General features: G+C 36.7%; 3 protein-coding genes across 4 annotated transcripts; 1 reads left to right on the top strand and 2 right to left on the bottom strand.

Annotated features, from left to right (window-relative positions):
* Positions 1 to 7,919: 7,919 nt before the first annotated feature.
* On the bottom strand, positions 7,920 to 12,289 carry LOC113699073 (uncharacterized). Its single transcript, XM_027219139.2, has 2 exons — positions 10,824 to 12,289; positions 7,920 to 8,293 (listed from the first exon to the last, which is right to left on the bottom strand). Exons 1-2 carry the CDS (start codon positions 12,080 to 12,082, stop codon positions 8,272 to 8,274), a joined length of 1,281 nt encoding a protein of 426 aa, XP_027074940.2. The 5' UTR covers positions 12,083 to 12,289; the 3' UTR covers positions 7,920 to 8,271.
* A 1,859-nt stretch (positions 12,290 to 14,148) lies between these two features.
* Positions 14,149 to 20,200, top strand: LOC113698627 (sugar transporter ERD6-like 6). Its single transcript, XM_027218505.2, has 18 exons — positions 14,149 to 14,433; positions 14,534 to 14,596; positions 14,694 to 14,783; positions 14,877 to 14,936; positions 15,024 to 15,089; positions 15,176 to 15,241; positions 15,357 to 15,432; positions 15,988 to 16,052; positions 16,131 to 16,223; positions 16,376 to 16,456; positions 16,600 to 16,684; positions 18,233 to 18,279; positions 18,366 to 18,428; positions 18,542 to 18,601; positions 18,751 to 18,810; positions 18,934 to 18,993; positions 19,675 to 19,789; positions 19,914 to 20,200. Exons 1-18 carry the CDS (start codon positions 14,242 to 14,244, stop codon positions 20,024 to 20,026), a joined length of 1,455 nt encoding a protein of 484 aa, XP_027074306.2. The 5' UTR covers positions 14,149 to 14,241; the 3' UTR covers positions 20,027 to 20,200.
* On the bottom strand, positions 20,187 to 22,623 carry LOC113698628 (uncharacterized). 2 transcript variants are annotated; one of them, XM_027218506.2, is made up of 4 exons: positions 21,715 to 22,623; positions 20,929 to 21,018; positions 20,697 to 20,764; positions 20,187 to 20,441 (listed from the first exon to the last, which is right to left on the bottom strand). In XM_027218506.2, exons 1-4 carry the CDS (start codon positions 22,405 to 22,407, stop codon positions 20,297 to 20,299), a joined length of 996 nt encoding a protein of 331 aa, XP_027074307.2. In that variant the 5' UTR covers positions 22,408 to 22,623; the 3' UTR covers positions 20,187 to 20,296. The 2 variants fall into 2 exon arrangements, with proteins under 2 accessions (XP_027074307.2, XP_027074308.2); XM_027218507.2 differs by having other exon boundaries at positions 20,187 to 20,438; positions 21,715 to 22,613.
* Between the last annotated feature and the right edge of the window lie 212 nt (positions 22,624 to 22,835).

Below are 22,835 nucleotides of genomic sequence, written 5' to 3'. Positions count from 1 at the left end.
AAAAAAAATGCTCCTAAGAGAATCTACATTTTCTTTCTGTTCTTTTGAATTTGTGATTGATTAAATTACGTATTAAAATTGTAAACAAAATTTTTTTATGAATTAAACTTTTTTTTTTACTTTCATTGAATGTGTTTGAATAGAAAAATATTTGAGTTTAAAATAATTCTATAGTACATTTTTGTTATGTGATGTATGTGAGATAAAAAATACTATTAAAAAATTTAAAAAAAAGTTGTTTAAAAATGTGTTATGATGCAAACAAAATATTATTTAAAAAAATGGAGTACTGAAAAATAATCTTGAAAAATTTTTTTGAAACTAAAATAATCTTGGAATTAGTACTTGCAATGTGCATGAATTAGAACCCAGTCTAATTACTCAAACGACCATAGGCAGACCTTGGAACCGGTAACTCATCTGAGAATTCTTTTCATTATTCAATGGTTCATGAGTCAAAAAGATCCCTTGGAAGGGGGCTTTGGACACACGTATTTAGATGATGTTTAGTGACTAGATTATGGTTAGTGATTTTACCAATGGCAATCTCAGCCGATGACCTAGAGTATCTAAAAATGGAAAGCAGAACTGCCAGCCGAAATTTTTGTACACGAGAATGTTACCAGAAAGGGATCACAACATAAAAAGAGTAAAAACATCGGATTTGGCTTAATTAAAGTGGTAACAGTAAACACTTAAGATTAGTATGTGGAAGAACAGTAGCAGCTTTGTTCCTTTAGGCCACTTAGTTGTCTCTCCTGACTCAGCCCAAAGCGGATTGCTTTGTTTATCAAGCTGCTTACATGTAAAAGGGGTTATATACCAATTATAGCTTAATCAATTGATCAATTATGCTACTCGTGATATTTAATTGGAAGAAAGCAGAGAGGATTGGATTTCATGGTAATGAAAGATTAAAGAAATATATATATATGTTGAAGCCAGTCTTCTTCTTCACACTAGCCTTTCTCGGCTAGGGAACAAGTTCCGAGCAATTAGTCGGCGGAGTTCATTTATAATCATCAAATGCGTTGAAGCTTTTGAAGTATTTAATTAAGGGGTGGACCAGCATATCTCCATGACATGATTAATTTAGAACAAGATGGCAGGCGTGGGTACTCGTGGCGAAACCTCGACCATAATCTTGTAGACTTTCATACTTCGATCAACTCCTCCTCTTTGCCGCTGCTGCTGCTGCTTTCTTTTCTGTCATTTCTTTATGATTCTTTTTTTTTGTCTCCTTTTGATCTAATTAAAATAATTTCTGACCGTTGGGACTTGGTCAGCAAATTCAACAGCAAATTACAATCCAAACACAATTTGTTTGGATAAGAGTTTATTTGGATGATTTATTTGAGATATTTACTGTAACATTTTTTGTGATGTGATGTGTGTGAGATAAAAAGGTGATTGGGATTTGTGAGGCAAATTTTTTTTTGCAAATTCTCTCTATCCAAACAAACTCTACCTGCAGGGCAAACATTGTATTAAGCTAGTGTTTATCAACCTCGAAACTTTTTAGTTCTTTTCCAGCTGAAGTAAAGAGCTGTTTTTCCAATCTACTATTTGAACTCAGTTGTCAAGGTTCATTCGCTAGTGTGTATATTAACATAACATAAAATAAATGAAGTTGATATAGATGAGAATTGTATTGGTTGTCTGCAAAGTGTCAATTTGGCTGCACAAACAGGCGGACTATAGTCACTTTATCTAGAAAAAATAAACGAGCAATTGATGAGGAAGAGGTTTGGAGATGCGTGGGATTTAGCCTTAAAATCTTCTTGCTTGAGAATCAAAAGGTATTTGGTACTCTGCAACTGGTGCTGGAATTAAAGCTTGGTGGTGCAGCTGACCAATAATATGAAGGCTTGGCCCTTTTGCCAAAGGCAAATCTAATTGAGATCATGGACAGGTCACGTCAACATTTGCACGCTTTGTACGTAGATTGATTTGTAAGTGGAATCAAAATAGTGGGACTGGAAATCATGTGCCGGGAGATCATACAAGATGAGGGAGCGTTTCATGGGCAGCTACCTCCCAATCTCATCTCTCAATTAATAAATTCTCAATCACCATCTATATATATAATATATATACAGTCTAATCACGTTTAACAGACCCATGATTACTCCCATCAATTCCATCTAGCCTCTAATTAATACAGGCATGCCTAAATTGCGGCTGTTTTAACCGGGATAGGCACAATTGATTGATTTTAAGTGTAGTTGATCCTGTTATTATATTCTTTTTATGATTTTTTGAGAGTCAACCATTTATTTTGAAAAGTAATGCTGAAGGTTTTGGTGGAATGTCTTTCTTGGTGTACCTAGTAGCTAGTGATTTCTATTCCTGTTTCAAAGAAAAAGGAAAAAAAAAAAAAATTTCAAAAAAAAAAAAGTGAGCTTGAGGTCTATCATGGCTTTCTGTTGATAATGATATCGGCCCCATCTGGAACATTTCTTTTGAGTGTTAATTAATTGTACGTGAAAATCACACACATTTTATTGTTGCGGGAATAGGATCATGTAGGTCAGAGATAACTTTCATTATATTAAAAAAAAAGTGTTTGGATCGATGGATTCCATGGTTTTATTAAAAATATATATATTTTTGTACTTGAAGAGTTTATGAAATCTGGAAAGTGGAAAGCCAAACGGAGGCAAGCAAATTATAAGCAAATGAAGTGCAAGGGCAAAAACTATAAAATGTTACTGCTTTTCTGATAATAAAACCCTAAGGAAAAAAGAAAAAAAAACACTGTGCATTAAAAAGATGAGAAGAAGAAGAAGAAGTAGTACTGTAGTAGAAGAGAAGAAAAGGGCACGATGGGGCACTTGTTCGCTGTTGCAGGGTAAACTCCCCGTCATTCATCCGCTGAATAAGCTTAGCCGTGCCTTGTTCCAGACTGTAGTATCGTTTAACAGTTTTCTTATCTTTTCCATTTTTACAATATATTTGCTTCTCATTTTAAAAAGCCGCAATCGATTTTTAACGTTTATTAGGTGAAGTGTCCGAGTCGTTTGGGGCACCAGTTAAACCATCACATAATTGCAGAACAATTTTCTTTGACGATAGTATTATATTTAGGGATAATTTCCGAAACCTCCCCTCAGGTTTCTGGTTACTACAAGAAACTCCCCTTTAGCATTTCAATAATAATATAGACCCACTATGTTAAATTTGTTCTCAAAAATTCTAAAATACCCCTTTGTTACTTATAATAGGGAAAATCACCCATATATTTTTTCCAATTGCAACTATTGTAAACGTCATAACCACCACATTAACGAATTTAACTGACCATTTCAGATTAATCCCCATATTCTTACAATTTTAACAACCTATCATTGCCGCCTCAAAGCTTCCCATCCAAATCAACCGTGACAATTAAAGTTTGCATTTAATCTAATCTTTAGCCTCTTTTTTTTTTTCCTGAATTCAATGTTTGAATTGACTAATGTCACTATCCAAAGAGCTGCAACCTTATTGATGCTAAAATAATCTAACTCACCAAGAATACCAACACGTAGCAACCAAAAAGCAACACTAGAGGCTACATCTCATGTCTCTTGGCAAATCCGATTGCAGTTTTTATATCCCAAAATTCTTTATACATAATTGGTATAATGACGTAATCTTCCTTAATTCATGTTCCCTTTTTAGCTATCACTTTTATTTGCTTGTCTGTATTCTGTATCACCGCCATCCTTTTCATCTTTATTTATTTTGACAACAAATTTGATTCGGCAACTTGTCATTTGGCAATATCAATTCAATAATATTTACAAAAAAAAAGGAGAGAGAGGATATATTTCCATAATAATAAGGATTCGAGATGTATTAGATAGTTGTGTGGATGACATTTGCGAAAAACTAGTGGATCATAAGACACAGGAGAAAGACAATAAGAGTTTATTTTGTGTAGCAATCGTTATTTTAGAATGAAAAACTAGTTGTAGTTGTAGGATTTTTTTTTTTTGTAGGAATTATCTATAAGTGAAGGATATTATAGTCATTTTACTACATGAAAAGAAGTTAGTGCAATTATTCAAATCTAAGGGAAGTGAGTGAAATTGTCAAAAATCTCAGGAGAGATTTCTGAAATTATCCCTTATATTTACTACTCCAATCCCGCCCCACCCCCAAGTAATATAGGCTCACTGTTCTTTTATATATATCCTAAATTATCAACTTATTTCCTTTTTAAGAGGATTGCTTGTTTATCAATTTACTACTATACTTATACTTAATGTGCATCTTTCTTTGTCAACAAGGGTCTGCTTAACAAGTGACTAGTGGATACTTGTTATGATGTAATTCAGGTATTAAATTTATGAAAAATAAAGTTAATTAAGAATAATGTATAAATGTAAGGGAGGATAATAATTGTTAATGTATGAGTAATTTATGTGTGTGAATAGACCCTCTCTAGAAAAATCCTATCAACAAATATGTTACTCCACTGATCAATTATTCTAGTAGGAACTATAAAAACAAAAACTATATGTACTATTGATGAAACAAAAATGATTGCATTAACTATATATTTACTTACCCTCTTTAACTACGTTTACTTACATTAATATTTATGGGACCGAGGAACACTACTTAATATTGCAGTATTGCATAAACCTCTTTTTTAGGGCCAATTATATAATTAGATTGAAACTAGCCATTTTTTGCAAAGTCGGGTGACATTTCATCTGTTCAATTTTGTGTCGACACAAGGGCTTGAGTTTGGTTGAAACTCATCCAAGCAGTTCCGACCACTGCGTGTATCCGACTAAACATCCTACAATAATGTGATATTTTGTTTGACAGATCAACCACCGTCTCTTCAACTATAAGAAAAAATAGGGCACAAATTGTCTCTTCATGGCAGCCGTATTAAGGAAAAAAAAAAAAAAAAGGAGTAGTAAAAAAAATAGTCTCCCAATACACGCAAAAGTATACCACCCTTTGCGACACTATTCGAGGTGACATATGTAATACCACCGTTTCGTTACTTTCTCCGACTTAATATTTACCATGTAGCAATTGGTTGATTATCGCTTGAAAGAATTTATCCAAGTTTTTGTGAATGTTAGTCTAACCGTGCGTTTGGGGTTGCAGTGTGTTTATACAAAAAAAAAAAAAGCTTTTAAACACTAAAAGTAACTTGAGTAACTGCCTTGTTTGGATTGCGATTTTTCGTCGGAAAATTACGTCTTTTTCTGTGATCACATTTCCTTATTACTTTTTTCCCTCACATACATCAAATCGCTACAGTAATTTTCCCATGAAAAATCATAGAAAATGCAATCCAAACACAACCTAATTAACTTTCCGTAACTTAAATAGTCTAATTTTGACAACGTGGAAGCATTTTTGTTCCAAGTACTTATGCAAAAAAAAAAAATGATTTTTTATAAACTACCACAACTCCAAATACTAGGATCTAAGATGTTTTGACGATCTTTAAGCAGACTTACTTGAAGTCCATTGGCAAGTTTACATGAAATGAATTAGCTCACGCCGGTAAGCAATTATCTTTCTATCAGAGCACATTTTACTCAAATACCAAAATTATCTTTAATCAATAAATTTCATATATGCTCATTGATCTTTCTAGAATACATTGTGCATTAATTACTTGTCTTTTCTCTAAAGTAACCTCTCATCCGCAGCCGAAAGATAAAGCAGAGAAGATAAATGGTTAAGTTGAACCAAGTCCAAGCATTTGCCATTTCTGTATTCTTGCTTCAAATTCAATTAACCCTCTTTCGGCCACAAATTTTATCATGGCATGGAACAGCTACATCATGTTAAGTCGAGCAGTCAGTCTTCTATCAATGAAGATATTTTTAAATAAAATTGTGGAGCCCAATAATTGTATTTGATAAGAGTTCTGATTTGGCGCTTGGGATTCTTACTACTATGTCCAGTTGACCATATCACGTGAGTTAAACACTACTAATTATTAGACTTGTCAAATAATTGTTCCATAGCCCAGACAAAAAAAAAATAAAAATCTCTTACGATTTTTCATGGACTACCGCGTGACGAACTGCATGGTGATGAATCATTTGGTTGGACAAACTTGCTAGTAATTCTAAACATGTTTTGATAGAATTATAAATTTTTCTTACAAGCGAATTTGTTTGGACAATGGATTATTTGTACAAAGTTTTGCATCATGAACATATTTTCTAACCACTTTTTTATTTTATATACATTATATCAAACAATGTTACAGTATCTTTTTAAAAAAAAAAAAAAATTTATCCCAAATAAGTTGCTATCTAAACACGCGCCATGTCGCACCCTTTTTTAGTTTAATTGAAATTCTAAATTTTACACATATGACATACTAATCACATTTTGTTAATAGTATAGGACAGATTTTCCTAGAAAGAATACCATACTTTTGAATTTCCGACAATTCCATGTCCTTTTATAAGTTGGGATGAACAATGAGAAAAGCGTCTTTGTTGTGCTTTAGTTGCATGTCGACAAAAAAAAAAAGAAAAAAAGAAGAAGATGAAGAGCCAATGAGTTTCCTCAAATCAAAGTATGATGCATGCAATCCAACATCCAGATAAGATGCGCATGCCCTTGTCAAGTTTTGATATGACCAATTTCTTCTCATCTCTTTGATCTCTTTGCCGTCTTTTTTTTTTTTTTGTTTTCTTTTGTTTTTCAGTTTAAAATATTCAAGAATAATTTAAAAAAAAAAAAAACGATACTCCGAATAAGAATTTGCAATATGACCAAAAAAATTAAGAATTTGCAAGCATAATCATCATCATGTTCAGGGTGTCATTTCTGTAGCAAAATTTTGGGACTTCCCGGAAGTCACCTCTTCAGCTTCATCAAATTCAAATTCTATATAAGCTTTCAGTCTTTCTAAATTTTGTTTCGATAATTCTCTGCCACTAAGTATCGAGTGGATTGGTTGCAGGTGCACTGGATCGTAACATTCGTATTGGGCTTGAACTAAGTCCTATTAGTTCCCTCTTGCAAAATTTCTGGATTTCGTGGCCAGAGATGGTTTTGGTTTGTTAACTCTTCCCCCTTCTTTCTCCTTTCTACAGGCCGCAGCCCACAACAACACTATACAAAGATGCGATAATGGCATGACCCATAATTGACAACTATACACATATATACACACACATACATACATAGCATGCACAGAAGATGCGTCAAATAGAAAATACTTATATGAAGCATGCTTGATCTATAAAAGTGATCAAAGATAAATTCACTTTAATTTTTTTTTTTTTACTGGGAAAAAAAATGAAAACGTTGAAAGTTTGACAACTTCAGTCCCTCTTGTTTGGATTGCTGTTTTCTACAGAAAATTTTTTACATTTTTAGTGAACACATATTTAATTGCCTTTTTTTAACCCACGGCTAACCACTTATGTTGGATAATCTACGAGAAAGAGGTTAATTTAGAGATTGTAAAACTAAAAATCGTAATTTGAGCAATATGTTCTAAATGCTAGGTGCTGAATTCGTAATTTGTATAATGGGTGTAAAACTATTCGTAATTTGAGCAATGGGTTAATCAACGACAGATACAAACAAATTTGGAATAGCTGTATAATTTGGACGCTTAAGCAAAAAATTTGTCTTAGATTTTAAGTATTCTGTCTTCTTTTTTAACTTAAAAAATTTGACAAGAAGAAATTCTACCGCAAAATTAACTTTTTAAGATGACGAAAGGGACTTTTTAATCGAGGTCCATTTCATTTAGTCAAAACTTGGCTCTGACTAGATTATTCATTTGCACCTTATTTTACAGACAAGAATAGAAACGAGAAAGAAAACACGAGTTATCATTTTGTTTGCCAAATGATATACATACATAAAAAGTCAAATCATGTTGGCTTTGGGAATGAGGTTGGTCCACCACAAGAATGAAGAAACAAACATGGGTAAATACGAAGTGTTGAAATAAAAGCTTATATGTTGATAAAATGTAAGAGCACTAGTTAAACAATTGCATCAAGAGCTGAGGGGTTCTCCATCCTGATACCAGTCTTTTATGGAAGCTATCCTTTCCTAACTATCAATAAAAGCCTCAATACCTAAAGGCACAACTTGTTCAACAAGTTCGCAACTATACTCTACAAATACAGCCCCCAAGGTTATATAAAATGTTGGAGCTATATACGACAGGTCCTTCCGGAATTCAACAAACCCTTGCACTGGATTCTTTACATCCATGGATCAGACAGAGACTAGTAATTCCTAATGTAATGATACAGAACACTTTCTTCCTCGTCATTGGCCCCAGATGCAAGCCCTACAACAGAAGACCAAATCTGGTTATACTTGTCAATGTACTTGTGAATTATAAGATCAAAACTTTTTGCATGTATCCATAAAGAACAATGGACGGAAGTGCAAAGCGTCAAGTGGTACCAGCTTTTAGCAACCTAAGTTACCAAAAAACGTCATTCACTAATTGTGGACTATGGCCTATGACAAACATCTCCTTTCAAATAGGATTTATCCATTTAAGGATCCACGGCATTACCTGTTTCTTAATTCTGTCAATGAGAGGCACAACCTTTCTCATGAGAAGAGGTTAAATTGACAAGCAGACAAAAAGGCGAATGGAGATAGTGAAGCAATGCCAATATCATATATTCATAGTCCAGGAACCAAATTTACTCGTATTTAAGATGACAAATAGCTCCCTTCATCACCAGGGTTCATGTTACAAGAGCTGATAGCACGAAACCACAACAAATTTTGCACTAGCAGCATAACCAATAGTAAACTTTTTTAACTCTTCAATGTTGAATATACAACACAACCAACCACAACCTTCTACTTACATTTCCAGAAACTAGGATGAATAAGAAACTTAAGCATGACGTGGGTGTGGACCAAATACCCCATTTTTTGGGGGCATGGAATACAGATCCTAATATGCAAGTCACCTAAATCAAGCCTGTGGTCAACAATTTTACTGAGGTATGCTCTAAAGTTGCTAACAGAAACCTTGGTTCTATATACCGCATTCATGAACAGGCAAAAGGTGGGAAAAAGGAATTTGAATAATTAAACAGAAAAGAAAAATGTCAACATGTGGATACTAGTATTACAATTTTGTTTTCACCATAAAAAGAATCACTGTTACAGCCAAATGTACATTGCGGCCATTCATCCACAAATATCAGAAAGAAATGTGAATGATATTACCATTTCAAAATGCTGTATCATTGTGAAATTTTCAAAAACCTAGTCTATAAATGCAAAACACTTGCACAAAGGCCAGCATGTCAAGGCCACACACGAAGCCATGCATTAGCGACTCAAGAACCTATGAGTTATCAACTACAAGTATCATGTCCTATTTATACAGGTCAAAAGGTGGGTAGTGGGAAATGGTTAAGAAGAGGCAAATCTTATAATGAAAAATCCACATTCAGCATTAACTATTTCTTTCTGTTTTAATTAATCAAACAGGAAGGCCAAATATCAGAATAGCCAAAAACGGAAAAAAAAAAATCACAGTTCCTGTGACAAAACCCATAGCTAAACTTATTAAAGAAAAAATAAAGAGCCAGACAATTTAATAGATCTAGGTATGATGAACAATTCAAGAGATATTCAAGTGACTCATGTTGAATTTGCAGTTATGAACAACAATTGAAGTGACTATGTTAAATTTGCAGTTATGAACAACAATTGAAGCGACTCATGTTGAATTTGCAGTTACGGAAAACAATTCAAGCGACTCATGTTGAATCTGCAGTTATGAACAACAATTCAAGCAACTCATGTTGAATTTGCAGTTTGAAAAGGTCACACCAAAACAAAGAAACAGTAAATAGGCAGCAAAAGGCAGACGCTTGCAACAAGAAGCAACCAGCTAACATGACATAAGTAAATAGAAGAACAACAACAATCTATTTGTGCCAGATTTGCCCTAAGTTTAAATACCCCGGTTAGACTGTAGGTTGTTCACCGAAATAATGGAAAAGCTAGTTCCGAATTTCATAAATGTAGTCATCCATTTGAGAGAGAGGGAGAGAGAGAAACTTGTGTATACAAACACACAACTGCATCACATAAAGTAAGAGGGCTCAGACATAAGCTCATAAAGCAGTTGGCGATAGCTAGTGAATTCATATATGTTGTCCCCCAACACGATGAAACGCATTTTGTTTTTATATCGTTTTGATTATGCCATCAGTTTAGAGCATTGTGGCTTTTGGCATTTATGAGTGACTCAATTTAGAACAGTAATAAAGGACTTCTGGAAACCTCTGAGTGATGGCCTATCCCGCAAGCCGTGATTTTCAGCATTTATAAACAACTCAAAAACAATACCAAAGTTTTATACTTCCAGCCATTTCCATAACCTTTTCTTAGTAATTACAATGGCGTTAATAATGTAAAACAAGTTCAATTCAACCATACCTGGTGGCACAACTACTCCCCAAGCAAATGAAAACCTAATTTGCATGTTTTATAACCAAAAAAAAAGGACAAAACCCAATAATGGCATCAATTAATGGAATATAATTCCAACCTACCAAGCACATGAACAAGGTAACACCAACTCATCCTTCTGAAACCAATTAGTGAGATTACCTCATGGATCTTAGAACAGATAAGCATCAAAGTTGATACCATTTTTATCCTAGCACATACTCCCCCTTGCAGACCCGCTTACCATGTGAAACAAAAAAGCATATATGACAACATGTAGCTAATCTGACAAGAAATTTCTACAATGATGCATTAACACAGAGCAGAAAACACATATGAGTTGATTATCTACAAGCAAGAAAAGATTTTTAAAGCAAAATATCAACTACCCGAGATTCCCCATGCCGTTGATGGGTTCCAGAAGCTGCAATTGGTGTTGCTGTTGTGCATCCTGCTGAGGCTCAATTTGCTGCAATGGCTGCACATTAGCACCCTCTACAGAAGGAGCAGCAGAAGCATTCTGTGATCCCTTTCCTTCCACAAACCGCCACATATACCAAGCACCAACTGACCTATATGGCCTCCATTTCTCACATAATTGCTCCATTTGTGAAGGTCTAGGTAACTCCTCCAATCCATACAACATCTGCACTCCTTTCCTCACTCCCAAATCACTCACTGGCAAAACATCTGGCCTGTGCAGTGAAAAAATCATGAACATGTGAACTGACCATGACCCAATTCCCTTGACCATGGATAGCATGGTAAACAATGACTTATCATCCATTTTGACCACAGTTTCATCCGATAAAATCCCAGATTTATACTTATTTGCGAGGTCATATAAATAGCTGGCTTTTCTACCAGAGACACCGACTTGCTTGAGCTGCTGAGCAGATAGACCCAGCACATTGTCGGGAAGAACTGCAGTCTCGCCACCGCAGAGCGCTACAAAGCGATTGTAGATTGAGGTGCCTGCTTTGTAGGCGAGTTGCTGATAGAGAATGCTCTTGGTGAGGGCAAGGAATGGGGAGTGGTGAGACTCAAATGCCGGAGGCTGGTGGGTATCGATCAGGGTAGCAAGTAAAGGGTCAACAACGCGGAGGTGGTGGAGAGCGGCATTGATTTCACCCTCGGCCGACAGGGGTTTGATGATCTGGGGCAGAACCCTAGCTGATTGGACAGCACTACGCCTCCGATTCTTGGGCGTAGATGCCGCGGGTGTGGAAACTGTGGTGGAAGTAACAGCAGTGCTGGTCGTCGCGGAGGTGGAGGTGATGGTAGTGGTGGTGGTAGAGGAGGAAGCAGTGGTCGGAATAGGTATGGCAGAAGGGGAGGAGGAAGAATCAGTAATTTGTAGGGCTTTGGCCTCGGAAGTCTGCAAGGTGGGGATGGAGGAGGAGTTAACGGCGGTGAGAACAACGGGGGTGGTGGCAATGGTGGAAGTAGGGTTAGATGACAGCTTTCGGATTTTTTGAGGTCGAATAGGTATTTTGGAAGGATTGCAGGGCTTCTGGGAAACGTCGGCATTGATGGAGACGTCGGCTACAGGAGTGGGCTGTGTTGCGGATGTTACATCAGAATTAGGTTGAGACGATGCCGGCGATTGAGATTGGGTTTGGGTCTGTACCTGGGTTTGTTCACCCATGTGTGCGGCGGTGATCAAAATGTTATTTCTAGAATTTTCCGCTCTGCGGCGGTGGAAGACGAGGAAAGAATTGCTGAAGGGGGCTGGATAACAACGACGGCGGCCGGGGTAGCGGTGGTTTTGGTGGTGGAGGGTTGAGAATTGGGAGTAGTTACGGCAGAAGTTTCACCCGTGCTGTTGTTTTCTTGGCCTGTTTCTTCTCGCTGTGATGACGTCGGGGCTGGAGGTGGGCGTTTTGACTGCGGTGGGGGATGGGTACCGGGTCGGGTACACTAGTCTCTACTCTCTACTATTATTGGTTCTTGTTGGAGGTAAAAAGTCAATCTAGAAATGTAGTGACAAGTCATTGGCTAATGGCAAGACTGGCCAAACAACTGCCTGCCTCGGCTGGGTCAAATCTTCCGTGGACATAACGACAAGAATTAATCTAGTAGTACAAGGTTTTCCTTTTTACTTGAGAATTTTGTGTGGTTCCTATGTTTTCAGAACCGGACCGGATAGCGACTCGGCCGAGGTCAGGGGTCAGGGGTTAGGGGTGAATGGGTTCGACCGGGGGTCGATAGGGGTCGAATCGGATGACGTCATAAATAAAAATTATTTAAAAATTAAAACATTATATATATAATATCTAATAATATATTGATATTAATAAAGGTATATCCATATATATTTGATGTTTCAAATATATTTAACAAGAAAATACAAAGAAATTAGAACAATCAAGTAGCAATTTATATTATTTAATAAATATTAACAAGTTTAGAATTAAAATTATGAATTTAATTGAAAAATAACATCAAATTTTAGGACAATATTTATAAAGTATCAAATATTTGAGGTATATCAATAAGTTTTAACAATTTAGGGGGTCAAAACATAATATTAAAAAGTTTGAATTTTTTTTAAAAAAATTACTGTTGAACCGGAAAAACCGGTTTTTTCCCGGTCAAACCCGGTTAAAGGTTTTAATTTTCCGATTTTTTAATGTGACTCGGACCGGCTACCTGGCCGGTTCCCGGTTCGACCGGCCGGTCCGGTCCGAGTTTGAAAACAGAGTGTGGTTCGTATGCAGATGCAAATTCGTCATTAGACTTTTTCAATCAATTTTATGAAATTACTAATTGCAAATGCTTTTCTTGTCAAAATTAATCACAATTAGCTTTTCTTGTCAAATAAACTATATATTTGATCTCATTACAAGGTAGTTCTGTATAACCCTACAAAAGGCAGAAAAAAATTTTCACGCTTGTATGTATAGAATCCTTAACGAGTTCATCAGTCAAGTATTAGAGGATTTCAACACTTTTTTTTATTAAAAAAATTAAATAAATTCAATTTCGATCACTATCACTGATTAGAATATACTTTTAATATCATAAATCGCTAATAAGAATTCTTATAATTATCCACTTATGATCACTGAGAATGGCACACCTTACAACATGAGGAGGATCTAAAAGCACGTTAAAGTCCAAATTGCAAAACCACACGAGTTGCCTATGCCACTAAACATTAATATAGAGTTCATTTGGTACTAAATTTTATCTGTTGCAAATTTGCAACTTGCAAGTTCTTTCTTTTTGTTCTTTCCTTGCAAGTTATTTTTATTATGATTCATGGTATCTTCGAACTCCACATGCCGTCCTTCAAAAGAAAAGTAGAAAAAAAAAAAACTCCAAAAATTCCACATGCTTATAAAATCACGAAAATATAACAAACCAAGAATGCATATGTGTCTGGATCCAATGTGTATACTTGCTTGGGGTACATGAATTATGATTGGCCACTAAGCACAGCTAATGCACCATCTACTGCTGACGTGTTGAACTCATGTCCCAGGTGAGCATTCCCCGATCGGAGCGCTTAATTAACCGGCCGGTCAATGCCAGGCCCAACAGAGCGCACGCGGTCCCACACAGCACAATTTGCCCAGATTGGATTAGACACGTGTCTTCACCCCAACTAGACACGTGTCTACACCCCATCTCTCTTCTCACTTGTCCGCCACTCCCGACGTTTCCTCGTTTTATTTGTTCAGACAAACAACAAGAAGACAGACCGTTGTAAACGGCCTCTGTTTTCTCCATCTTCATCAATAAATCTATCATTTGTAGAATAAAAACTTTTTTTCCAGTAAGGCTAACGAGGCTGGGAATACGATGAGTTCCAGAGATGATTCGGCATTGGAAGATGGGATTCGGAAGCCCTTATTGCATACCGGAAGTTGGTATAGGATGGCGTCGAGGCAGTCCAGCATTATGGGCTCCTCCGCCCAAATGATCAGAGAATCCATTTCCGTTTTCCTCTGTGTATCCATCGTCGCTTTGGGACCCATTCAGTTCGGATTCACCGTATATTTCCTCACCTCTTTCCATAGCATTTTGTTTATCTCACTTGCCATTTATTAAGAATGTACTTGACATTTTGCAATTATATGATTGAGGTTTTCAGTGTGGATATTCGAGTCCTACGCAAGCTGATATAATCAATGATCTGGGACTCACCATTTCAGAGGTCCATCTCTTCTTATTCAAACTATTTACTTTTTCCTCTGTTTCCTTTTTTTTAAGTATTATTATTGATAAAGTCTCTTGGTGGGATGTGATTGTAGTTTTCAGTATTTGGTTCATTGGCCAATGTGGGTGCAATGGTTGGTGCAATTGCAAGCGGGCAGATTGCTGAATACGTTGGACGAAAAGGGGTATGAAATTTTTATATTAAATCTGTTGAATTTGCACAATCAGTTGTGCGACATGCATCTTCTTTTTCTAAATTCTTAAGGTTTGGAATGCAGTCATTGATGATAGCTGCAATTCCTAATATACTTGGATGGCTCGCCATTTCATTTGCAAAAGTGAGTTGGCACTCATTGGATGATAGAATGTGTCCAAATTTTACCTGATAGTCAACATATTTCTTACTCTCATGACACATCGTATAGGACTCGTCATTTTTATTCCTGGGAAGGTTGTTGGAAGGATTCGGTGTGGGGATTATTTCTTACACGGTAAATCCCTTTCTACAACATAGTCTTTAGCTATCAGTTGGACATACTATAGAAATGGTACTTGTTAAGAACTTCGCTTTATATAGGTGCCCGTGTATATAGCAGAGATAGCACCTCAGAACTTAAGGGGAAGCCTGGGTTCTGTAAATCAGGTTCGTTTTGTTCATTGCCGTCTAAATCAATTAATTTAAGGTCAATCCCTCTTTACTTTGTAATCAAATTTGATGGTAAACATCCGTTATTTGAACATTTGGCGATATTCTGTAGCTTTCAGTCACAATTGGAATAATGCTCGCCTATCTACTGGGAATGTTTGTGCCTTGGAGAGTGCTTGCTGTCCTAGGTGAGTTGTGATAAAATTGTATCAAATTTCTGTGAGCTGAAAATCAACTTTTGAGTTGTCCCAGAAGGCATGCTGTTTTAGAAATTTGTGTGCAGTACCTGATTCTCGCTCTTAGCCGAGAGTGGAAGTGGAGATACTTGTTTTAAAAGCCGAGCATGCCCTTCATCTTTCAGACATTAAGCCATTTTTTGGTTGAAAGCGAAGGATACTAGTTTTCTGCAGCTTTGAAAGAGGATGCGTTTTGAGCACTAAGTATAGCTGAAAGTCGTAATTTTAAAATTTAGCAATTGACTAGATACTTGGTGCAATGTCTTCTGTTTTTCTAGTGCCTTTGCACATAATTAGGATGAAGTACTTGGATAAGGGCTAGTTAGTGGCCTGAAATTTTTGTTGCTTCTTCCTGGAGGATGATATTCTTGTATTTAACTGCTTTTACATGTTCAGCATAGATTTGATTTACTTGGACAAGTCGGATGTAACACATTGAAGATCTTATTTCAATATTATGATTATTACTTTTGTGTAGCTGTTTCTGACTTGAAACCTTATTTACAGGAATTTTGCCTTGCACACTGCTGATTCCTGGTCTCTTTTTTATACCGGAGTCTCCTCGTTGGTTGGTATGCTTATGATCTAAACACCAACTGATTTGTTTGTGGTTTGGTTTTTAGCTGATCCTTTCTTGCCTTATGTGATAGGCTAAAATGGGGCTGAATGAAGATTTTGAAACTTCTTTACAAGTTTTGCGTGGATTTGAAACAGACATCTCAGTTGAAGTGAATGAGATCAAGGTATTGCAATTAGTTTCTTTTTCTAGTTACTGCACATAAACTTAAAAAACTGAAAGCTTTATGCAAGATCTGCTAATGTTTGCTTATCTTTTGCATTTGAAATCCTGTTTGAGTTTTCTGATTCTATATTACAAGCATGTTCCTTGCTACAGAGATCTGTGGGATCATCAACCAAGAGAACAACTATACGTTTTGCGGAGCTTAAAAGAAGACAATATTGGTATCCTTTGATGGTATACTGTGCTCTCTGAAATTCATTGAATTTTTTGTGATAGATCTGAATTTTTTATAGGCCTGGAATTTGAAAAAATTAGGAAACTTGCCTTTTCTAGAGGCCCTGTTGTATTTCCGCTGATAATCGGTACATGTTTTGCAGCTTGGAATTGGATTACTAGTGCTCCAGCAACTGAGTGGTATCAATGGTGTTCTATTCTATTCCAGCAACATATTTAAATCTGCTGGTGAGTTTAGCTTTTTGGTTCTCAATTATGAAATGCCTTGTTGCATCCAGAATATCAGTAGATGGTTGTCTCACTTATTTCCATGCTTCCTTGCTTCTCCTAAGATTTATTTGGCTAATGTCTTGGTAGCATGGCGCACATCCAGGAAGACACAAGATGTGGATTAATTCTTGGGTACTGCATCTCACATGATTAAAGACTTTTGCATTCTAATATTGATGAATGGTGCTGCCAAAGCATCTACTGATGCAATAGAAGCTGTAGGCATGTTTCATGTATTTGTTGTTTCTGACTGCAAATGGCCCATGTTTTCACTTGATGTTAGTTATAGTTATGGGATATAAATGTGCTTATTTGCTAAAGGAGTGTCATTTTCTATATGTCTTCCATGAAAAGCATCCACAATATGCTTATACATCACTTTTGCAGATGAACCAACTTGACTTAGTGGAACTTATGAGTTGATATATAGAGCTTTGGAATCTTTCTATTATCTTTGCCTTTTTCTCTTCTTTAAAATGTGCTTGGGGGGTGCATGTTGAGGGGAAAAGTGGGATGATGGTGTAATATAAGCTCCATTATGTTAAATTTTTTACTTTGGAATGACATGGGTTAAAGATACAAGGTTTTTCAACTTTAACTTTAGATACTGATATGTAGAGTGCTTCAGTTCATGCAGAAATCTATGCATCTTTTGCTCTTGTTGGTGCCATTTGATTTTCTTATTCTTTTTGCATACCCTTGTCTTTTCCTGTTAATGGTTTAGAACTAGATGACTTAACAATTATATCCTAGACTACCGCATACCTGAACACTGGTAGGCTAACATGGATATGATTTAAGAGTAGAAATCTAATCGAACGTTAATTTTGGGACCAAATCTTCGAGGTGCTTCATCTGGGACTCAATCAACTTTCATCAAGCTTTGATGCAGATCTGTTTGATTAGTTGGCCATCCTTGAGTTTTTGGCTATAAGTTATTGAGACAAAGACAAAGACTCAATCTAGTTTTAAGATCTTTTAACGGCCAAAAGGTCGTATTAATTTTTACTATAAGTAGATTGCAGCTTCCTCAACTCTGGACATGGAAAAGTGAAGTGGTAATGTTAAGCTAAATTAGTCTGATTTCTATTGGTAGTCTGTTTTTAATCCTAGAACTTCCACTTAATTGTCCTGTAATTTCCATTTTATTATATCCACTTGTGTTCCATCAGTTTTTCATGACACACCTCCTAAGTCGAGCAATTTGACATGCATGCAGAAAATTTAAACTAGTGTCACAGAAAAATCAAGCTTCACCCTGTTGTACTGGCGTATATGCTAGTTCGAACCATTCATATCAATAACTAGCGAGAAATTGACATCTATTAGCCTGTGCTGGTCCTTAGCCAGATAGTTTCCTCTTGATATATAAAATCAGAGAGCATTTCCAAACTAGTGCAACACTTGTTCAGAAGAATTTTTTTGATACTGGAATTAGGATTTGCAGTAGCTGGTAAAACAATGTATTTTGTCAAGAATTTGATCATATCATCTAAATCTGCACAGGAATTTCATCTGGCCAAGCAGCAACTTTTGGACTTGGTGCTATTCAGGTAGTAATGAATTATTGCACATTGCATGACATGTTTTCAAGTTTTAAAAGGTTATGGTTGCTGATAATTTCCCATAATTGATGTAGGTGGTTGCAACTGGAATTTCTGTGTCATTGATAGATAAAGCCGGTCGCAGGGTGCTTCTTTTGGTGCGTAGAGCTAAAAATATGACACATGAATTTAAGATTAGTTATTTTTATAGGGATAATCTCTTTTAGATTGTAATAATTCACAGTTTGAAGTCTGTAACCTGTTTCTGCAGGTATCCTCATCACTGACAACAGCTAGCTGTCTTCTTGTTGCAATCGCATTCTATTTGGAGGCAAGTAGAGTTGAAGCTTTCCTTGTGTAGCTGTTGCTAGTTTTTTCACTACTTTTTTGAACAGAGAAGTTAGATCTTTTATCTCAATGTCATCATGATGTATGATTTCCTTCTTCCCCATAACCAGAAGTTTCTTACCATTGTTGCAGGATTTCATACCTGAAAATTCTCGTTCTGTATTAGGGATTTTGTCATTGGTTGGTCTTGTGGTATGTCTCCACTAAGATCCTCTCTCTCTCTCTCTCTCTCTCTCTCTCTGTGCATGTGTTAATTGTTTGGTGAAATTCACAGGCATTTCTCAGTTTTTTTTTTTTTTCAAACTATCTATCCAGATTTTGGTGATTGGCTTCTCTCTAGGGCTTGGAGCTGTCCCATGGGTTATAATGTCCGAGGTAGGGTTAAGTCAATCTTGTGGCTGAAAACAAGAAGTTACTATTAAAGAAATGAACTCTGTTTTCATCATACAATGAAAGAAGTATATTCGACTTTGGGGGATATGGAGACTAGTTGCTGAAAGAAACGCAACATTTTTGGTTCTTCTAATTTGATCTTCTCTTCATGTGCACTTCGTGAAAATTGCAATACCTTATTGCAGATTTATTAGTCTCAACAAGGTTTCCTTGACAAAGATGAAAGGCTTTACAGCACTGGGCAAATTCTTAAATCACAAAATGCCTGTTAAATGGAAAAGGATAGGCAATGCAATATGACTTTCTTAAGCAACAACGAAGTCTAAAAGTTCTGTAATAACTTTTTCATAGGTACTAAAAATATTAGTCAAATAATTGAAGCATAAATGGCTCCTTCTTGAGATTTGTCCATACAATGCTTACAAACTTGACCAGGTAATTTCCACTAACAAAAAGAAGACTGCAGCTGGTTGCTTGCAATCTCTTTGTTCCAAACTCTGTTTTGCTTAGAATTTAAGGCAATCAAAGCATTCATTCTACTGGAAGGAGCTTCAATGAAATTATCTGTTGTGCTGCAATCTTCTTTTGGGGATTTGATTTCATATGACAGTTAAAAGTTATTGTAAACTTTCTTCTCTCAAGTGTTTGAATTGAAAACTGCAGATACTTCCAGTGAACATCAAAAGTCTTGGCGGCAGTGTTGCAACATTGTTCAATTGGCTCACAGCATCAGTGGTCACAATGACGGCAAACTTGCTACTGACATGGAGCAGTGGAGGTTCTCTCTCTCTCTCTCTCTCACACACACACACAGAGGGAGACATGCATGCGCGTAAAAACTTGTTTGTGTACTTGCACATGCATATTTCGTATGTATACTGATATTAATTTGATCTCAACAGGAACATTCGCCATTTACGCATTAGTAGCAGCTTTCACAGTAGTGTTTGTTAGACTTTGGGTTCCTGAAACCAAAGGAAGAACGTTGGAAGAAATACAGTGGTCGTTCAGATGATATCTTTTCCTCAAATCCCCTATCGACTACTTCCAAGTGAAATTTTTGTTACTAATAAATGTGTGAAAAGTATCTTTGCTTTTAATTGTTCTGGTATCCATGTGTCAAATGTTGTTGTAATGGAACAAAGAGGAGATGCAAGGAAATCAATTCCCCTGAGTGCGGGCACACCAATTTCATCTTTGATTCAATTAATTAAATACTACTAAACAATAATAATGTTAACAAAAGGAAGGAAATCAAAAAGAGGACATGAATTCTTTAAGAAAATCAGATGAATTTTTGCGCTTCATCTGCTTTCAGGGAAGCCAGGAACTTCTTAAGACACCTATTGTAGACGCAGGGTCGCTCTAGGTGAACCAGGTGCCCTGCTTTCCCTATGCCCTGAATCGTCGCCATATCTCCCAGTTGCCTGCTTAGTGATAGTACCATAGAATCAAATAGCATCAGTCCGTATAGCAATCGTAATGACTCCATGTGCGGGAATACTACTGTTAACAGATAGATAATCCTAGTGACTCATGCAAACTGCATGAATGATATATATATATATATAAGGAAATGTTTCATGGCGAAGGACGTCAGACTTGTAGCAAACCTAGTGAAGGAGATGTGCTTTTTATACAGGGATGTAGGAGATGAACTGAAAACTAATCATCTGGAAACTTACTGTTTCATGTTCTGAGCTAGCTCGAGCTTGAAAATCTGATCATTCTCACCCCACAAAAGATGTATTTGCTGCGAGAGGCATATGGTAAAGATGTTACCGTTCATTAGTCATTGGCTTGCCCATGTAATCACGGAATGATCAAGCGAGAAGGCAGTTTATCTTTTGTTTCCATGATTAATTAATTAATTAGCGAAGGTGGTCGGTCCTCAATAATGTAGAATTCATCAGTCACCTGTGTAAATGTGGGGATGGTAGCATCCTTGTTGCTGACTACTACACCATCAAGAAGTTCTCCTCTTTCCTTTCTGTTATTGAACATAACCTGCATCAGAGTGAGTATATTGAATCAATTTGGCTTCTAAACTATCTAATTACCAAAATGGGGGGTGGGTTGCAGTGCCTGGCTTCAAGATTTTACCAAAATTTTTTTTTTGTATAGTACTTTCTAATGTACTAGGTAGTAGTAGGTAACCTGCCCCATCTTCTTCTTGAAATTTTATTATGTACATCTTTGAAAGAGAGTTAACAAGAGACTCATTTCTTTTGGACAGTTACACCGCTAGTGTATTTTTTCTGCAGATTGCTTATGTATCGTACCATTCGTACGTGTCAATGGGACACGGAAACCCATTATATGAAGCTATTGACTAGTTGCTCCACCAAGGTTTTTCTTTTATACGAACAAACCCACATACCCATCCCTTTGAAAATTTCTTCTGTTGTCCCGTGATAACCACAAGCAAGGAAGGTGTGGAGATGGGATGAGAAATTTAAACTTAAACCTCTAAATTTTGAAATATCAACTTGAATTGCTAGATCAAAATATCATCACCACTAACATATTATCAATTGTTATCAAGCAAAGTCAGCCCCAGTTTTCACCAAAAACAAAAGAGGAGAAAATTAAAAAGTAGGTTAATTTGCCCATGCAATTCAAAATTCAAGAACAAAATGCTCAGAAAACAAAAAAAGTCAGACAAATGATTTTTGCATGGAAAAATGTAATGATTCAACTAACCTCAAGAAAGTCTTTGTGAAGCCGATCGGGGAACCAAAGCTTCTTGTGAACAGCCACTTTGAGAAGTGCTTTTAAACCCTTAACAGAAGTTGGCAGCAGCAGCTCAGAAGAAGAAGAAAACCCCAACTCATTCAACGCTGTGGTACTAATGGAATCAGTCATGGCCAAAATGGAGCCCGAAATCACCATCGCCTGAACCAAGTCCGGGTACAACTCAGCCATCTTAAATGCCACCATACCACCATAGCTAAATCCCACCACCGTACATTTCTCAATCCCCAGCTTCCCTAGCCCCTTAGCCAAACACTCGGCCTGGAAAGTCGGTGACCGGTCCGAGCTATCAGTGATTGAACCGCCGAAGAAGAGTAGGTCGGGGATATAAACCGAATACTTCTTCGTTAAAGCGCCCACTTGAAATTGCCAAGTGACGATCCCTTCAGTTGCAAAGCCGTGGACTAATACTACTACTGGCTTCGCAGTTTTAGGTTTGAGGATGTTGTGATTAAGGTTGATTTCGTCCACGTTGTTGGAGCGAGTGGTTTTTTTGGACTTTTTCTGTTTTGGGACGGTTTCAGTTGGAACCCAAAAGTTCATAACCGTGCCTGACTCGATTTCTATAGTTTGAGGTACAACTCCAGCCATTTTCATTAGGCCATGCAACATTGGCTTTTGGATTGCTACAAGGTTAACCATCTTAATTTAGTGGCGCTGCGTGTGGGTGAGCGTGTGTTAGTGTGTGTGTGTGAGAGAGAGAGAGAGAGAAAGAGAGAGAGATGGGGAGAGGGAGGTCGATGGCTTTAGCTTGGGGAGTGATCATAGCAGGCAGCTAGCGGTGGGTTTTAAATTTAAGACGGAGGAGGGAAGACGTCAGAGTATTAGACAAGGCTGGTTTGGTGCCGGGTTGTTATCAGCTGCTGCGGTTGATTTGTGGGCGCCAGATCACATAATGCAAAATGGCGATGACGAGTTGAGACAGTCGGTTCCCCATATCTCTACCTGTTTGGAACTGTGTGTACTCTACCCCATTAACGTCTAAAGTTGAAAATATAAAGCCCAAGAAATTAATCTATGAATGGTTGTGGCTTTTCTCTATCGCTTATCAATCATATGTTCACGTTAAA

The sequence above is a fragment of the Coffea arabica genome, chromosome 7e (genome assembly GCF_036785885.1).
Source record: "Coffea arabica cultivar ET-39 chromosome 7e, Coffea Arabica ET-39 HiFi, whole genome shotgun sequence".
In the NCBI taxonomy this organism is placed as follows: Eukaryota; Viridiplantae; Streptophyta; class Magnoliopsida; order Gentianales; family Rubiaceae; genus Coffea; species Coffea arabica.
Note: the sequence above shows the minus strand (reverse complement) of the source record. Positions and strands in the feature narration are given on the sequence as shown.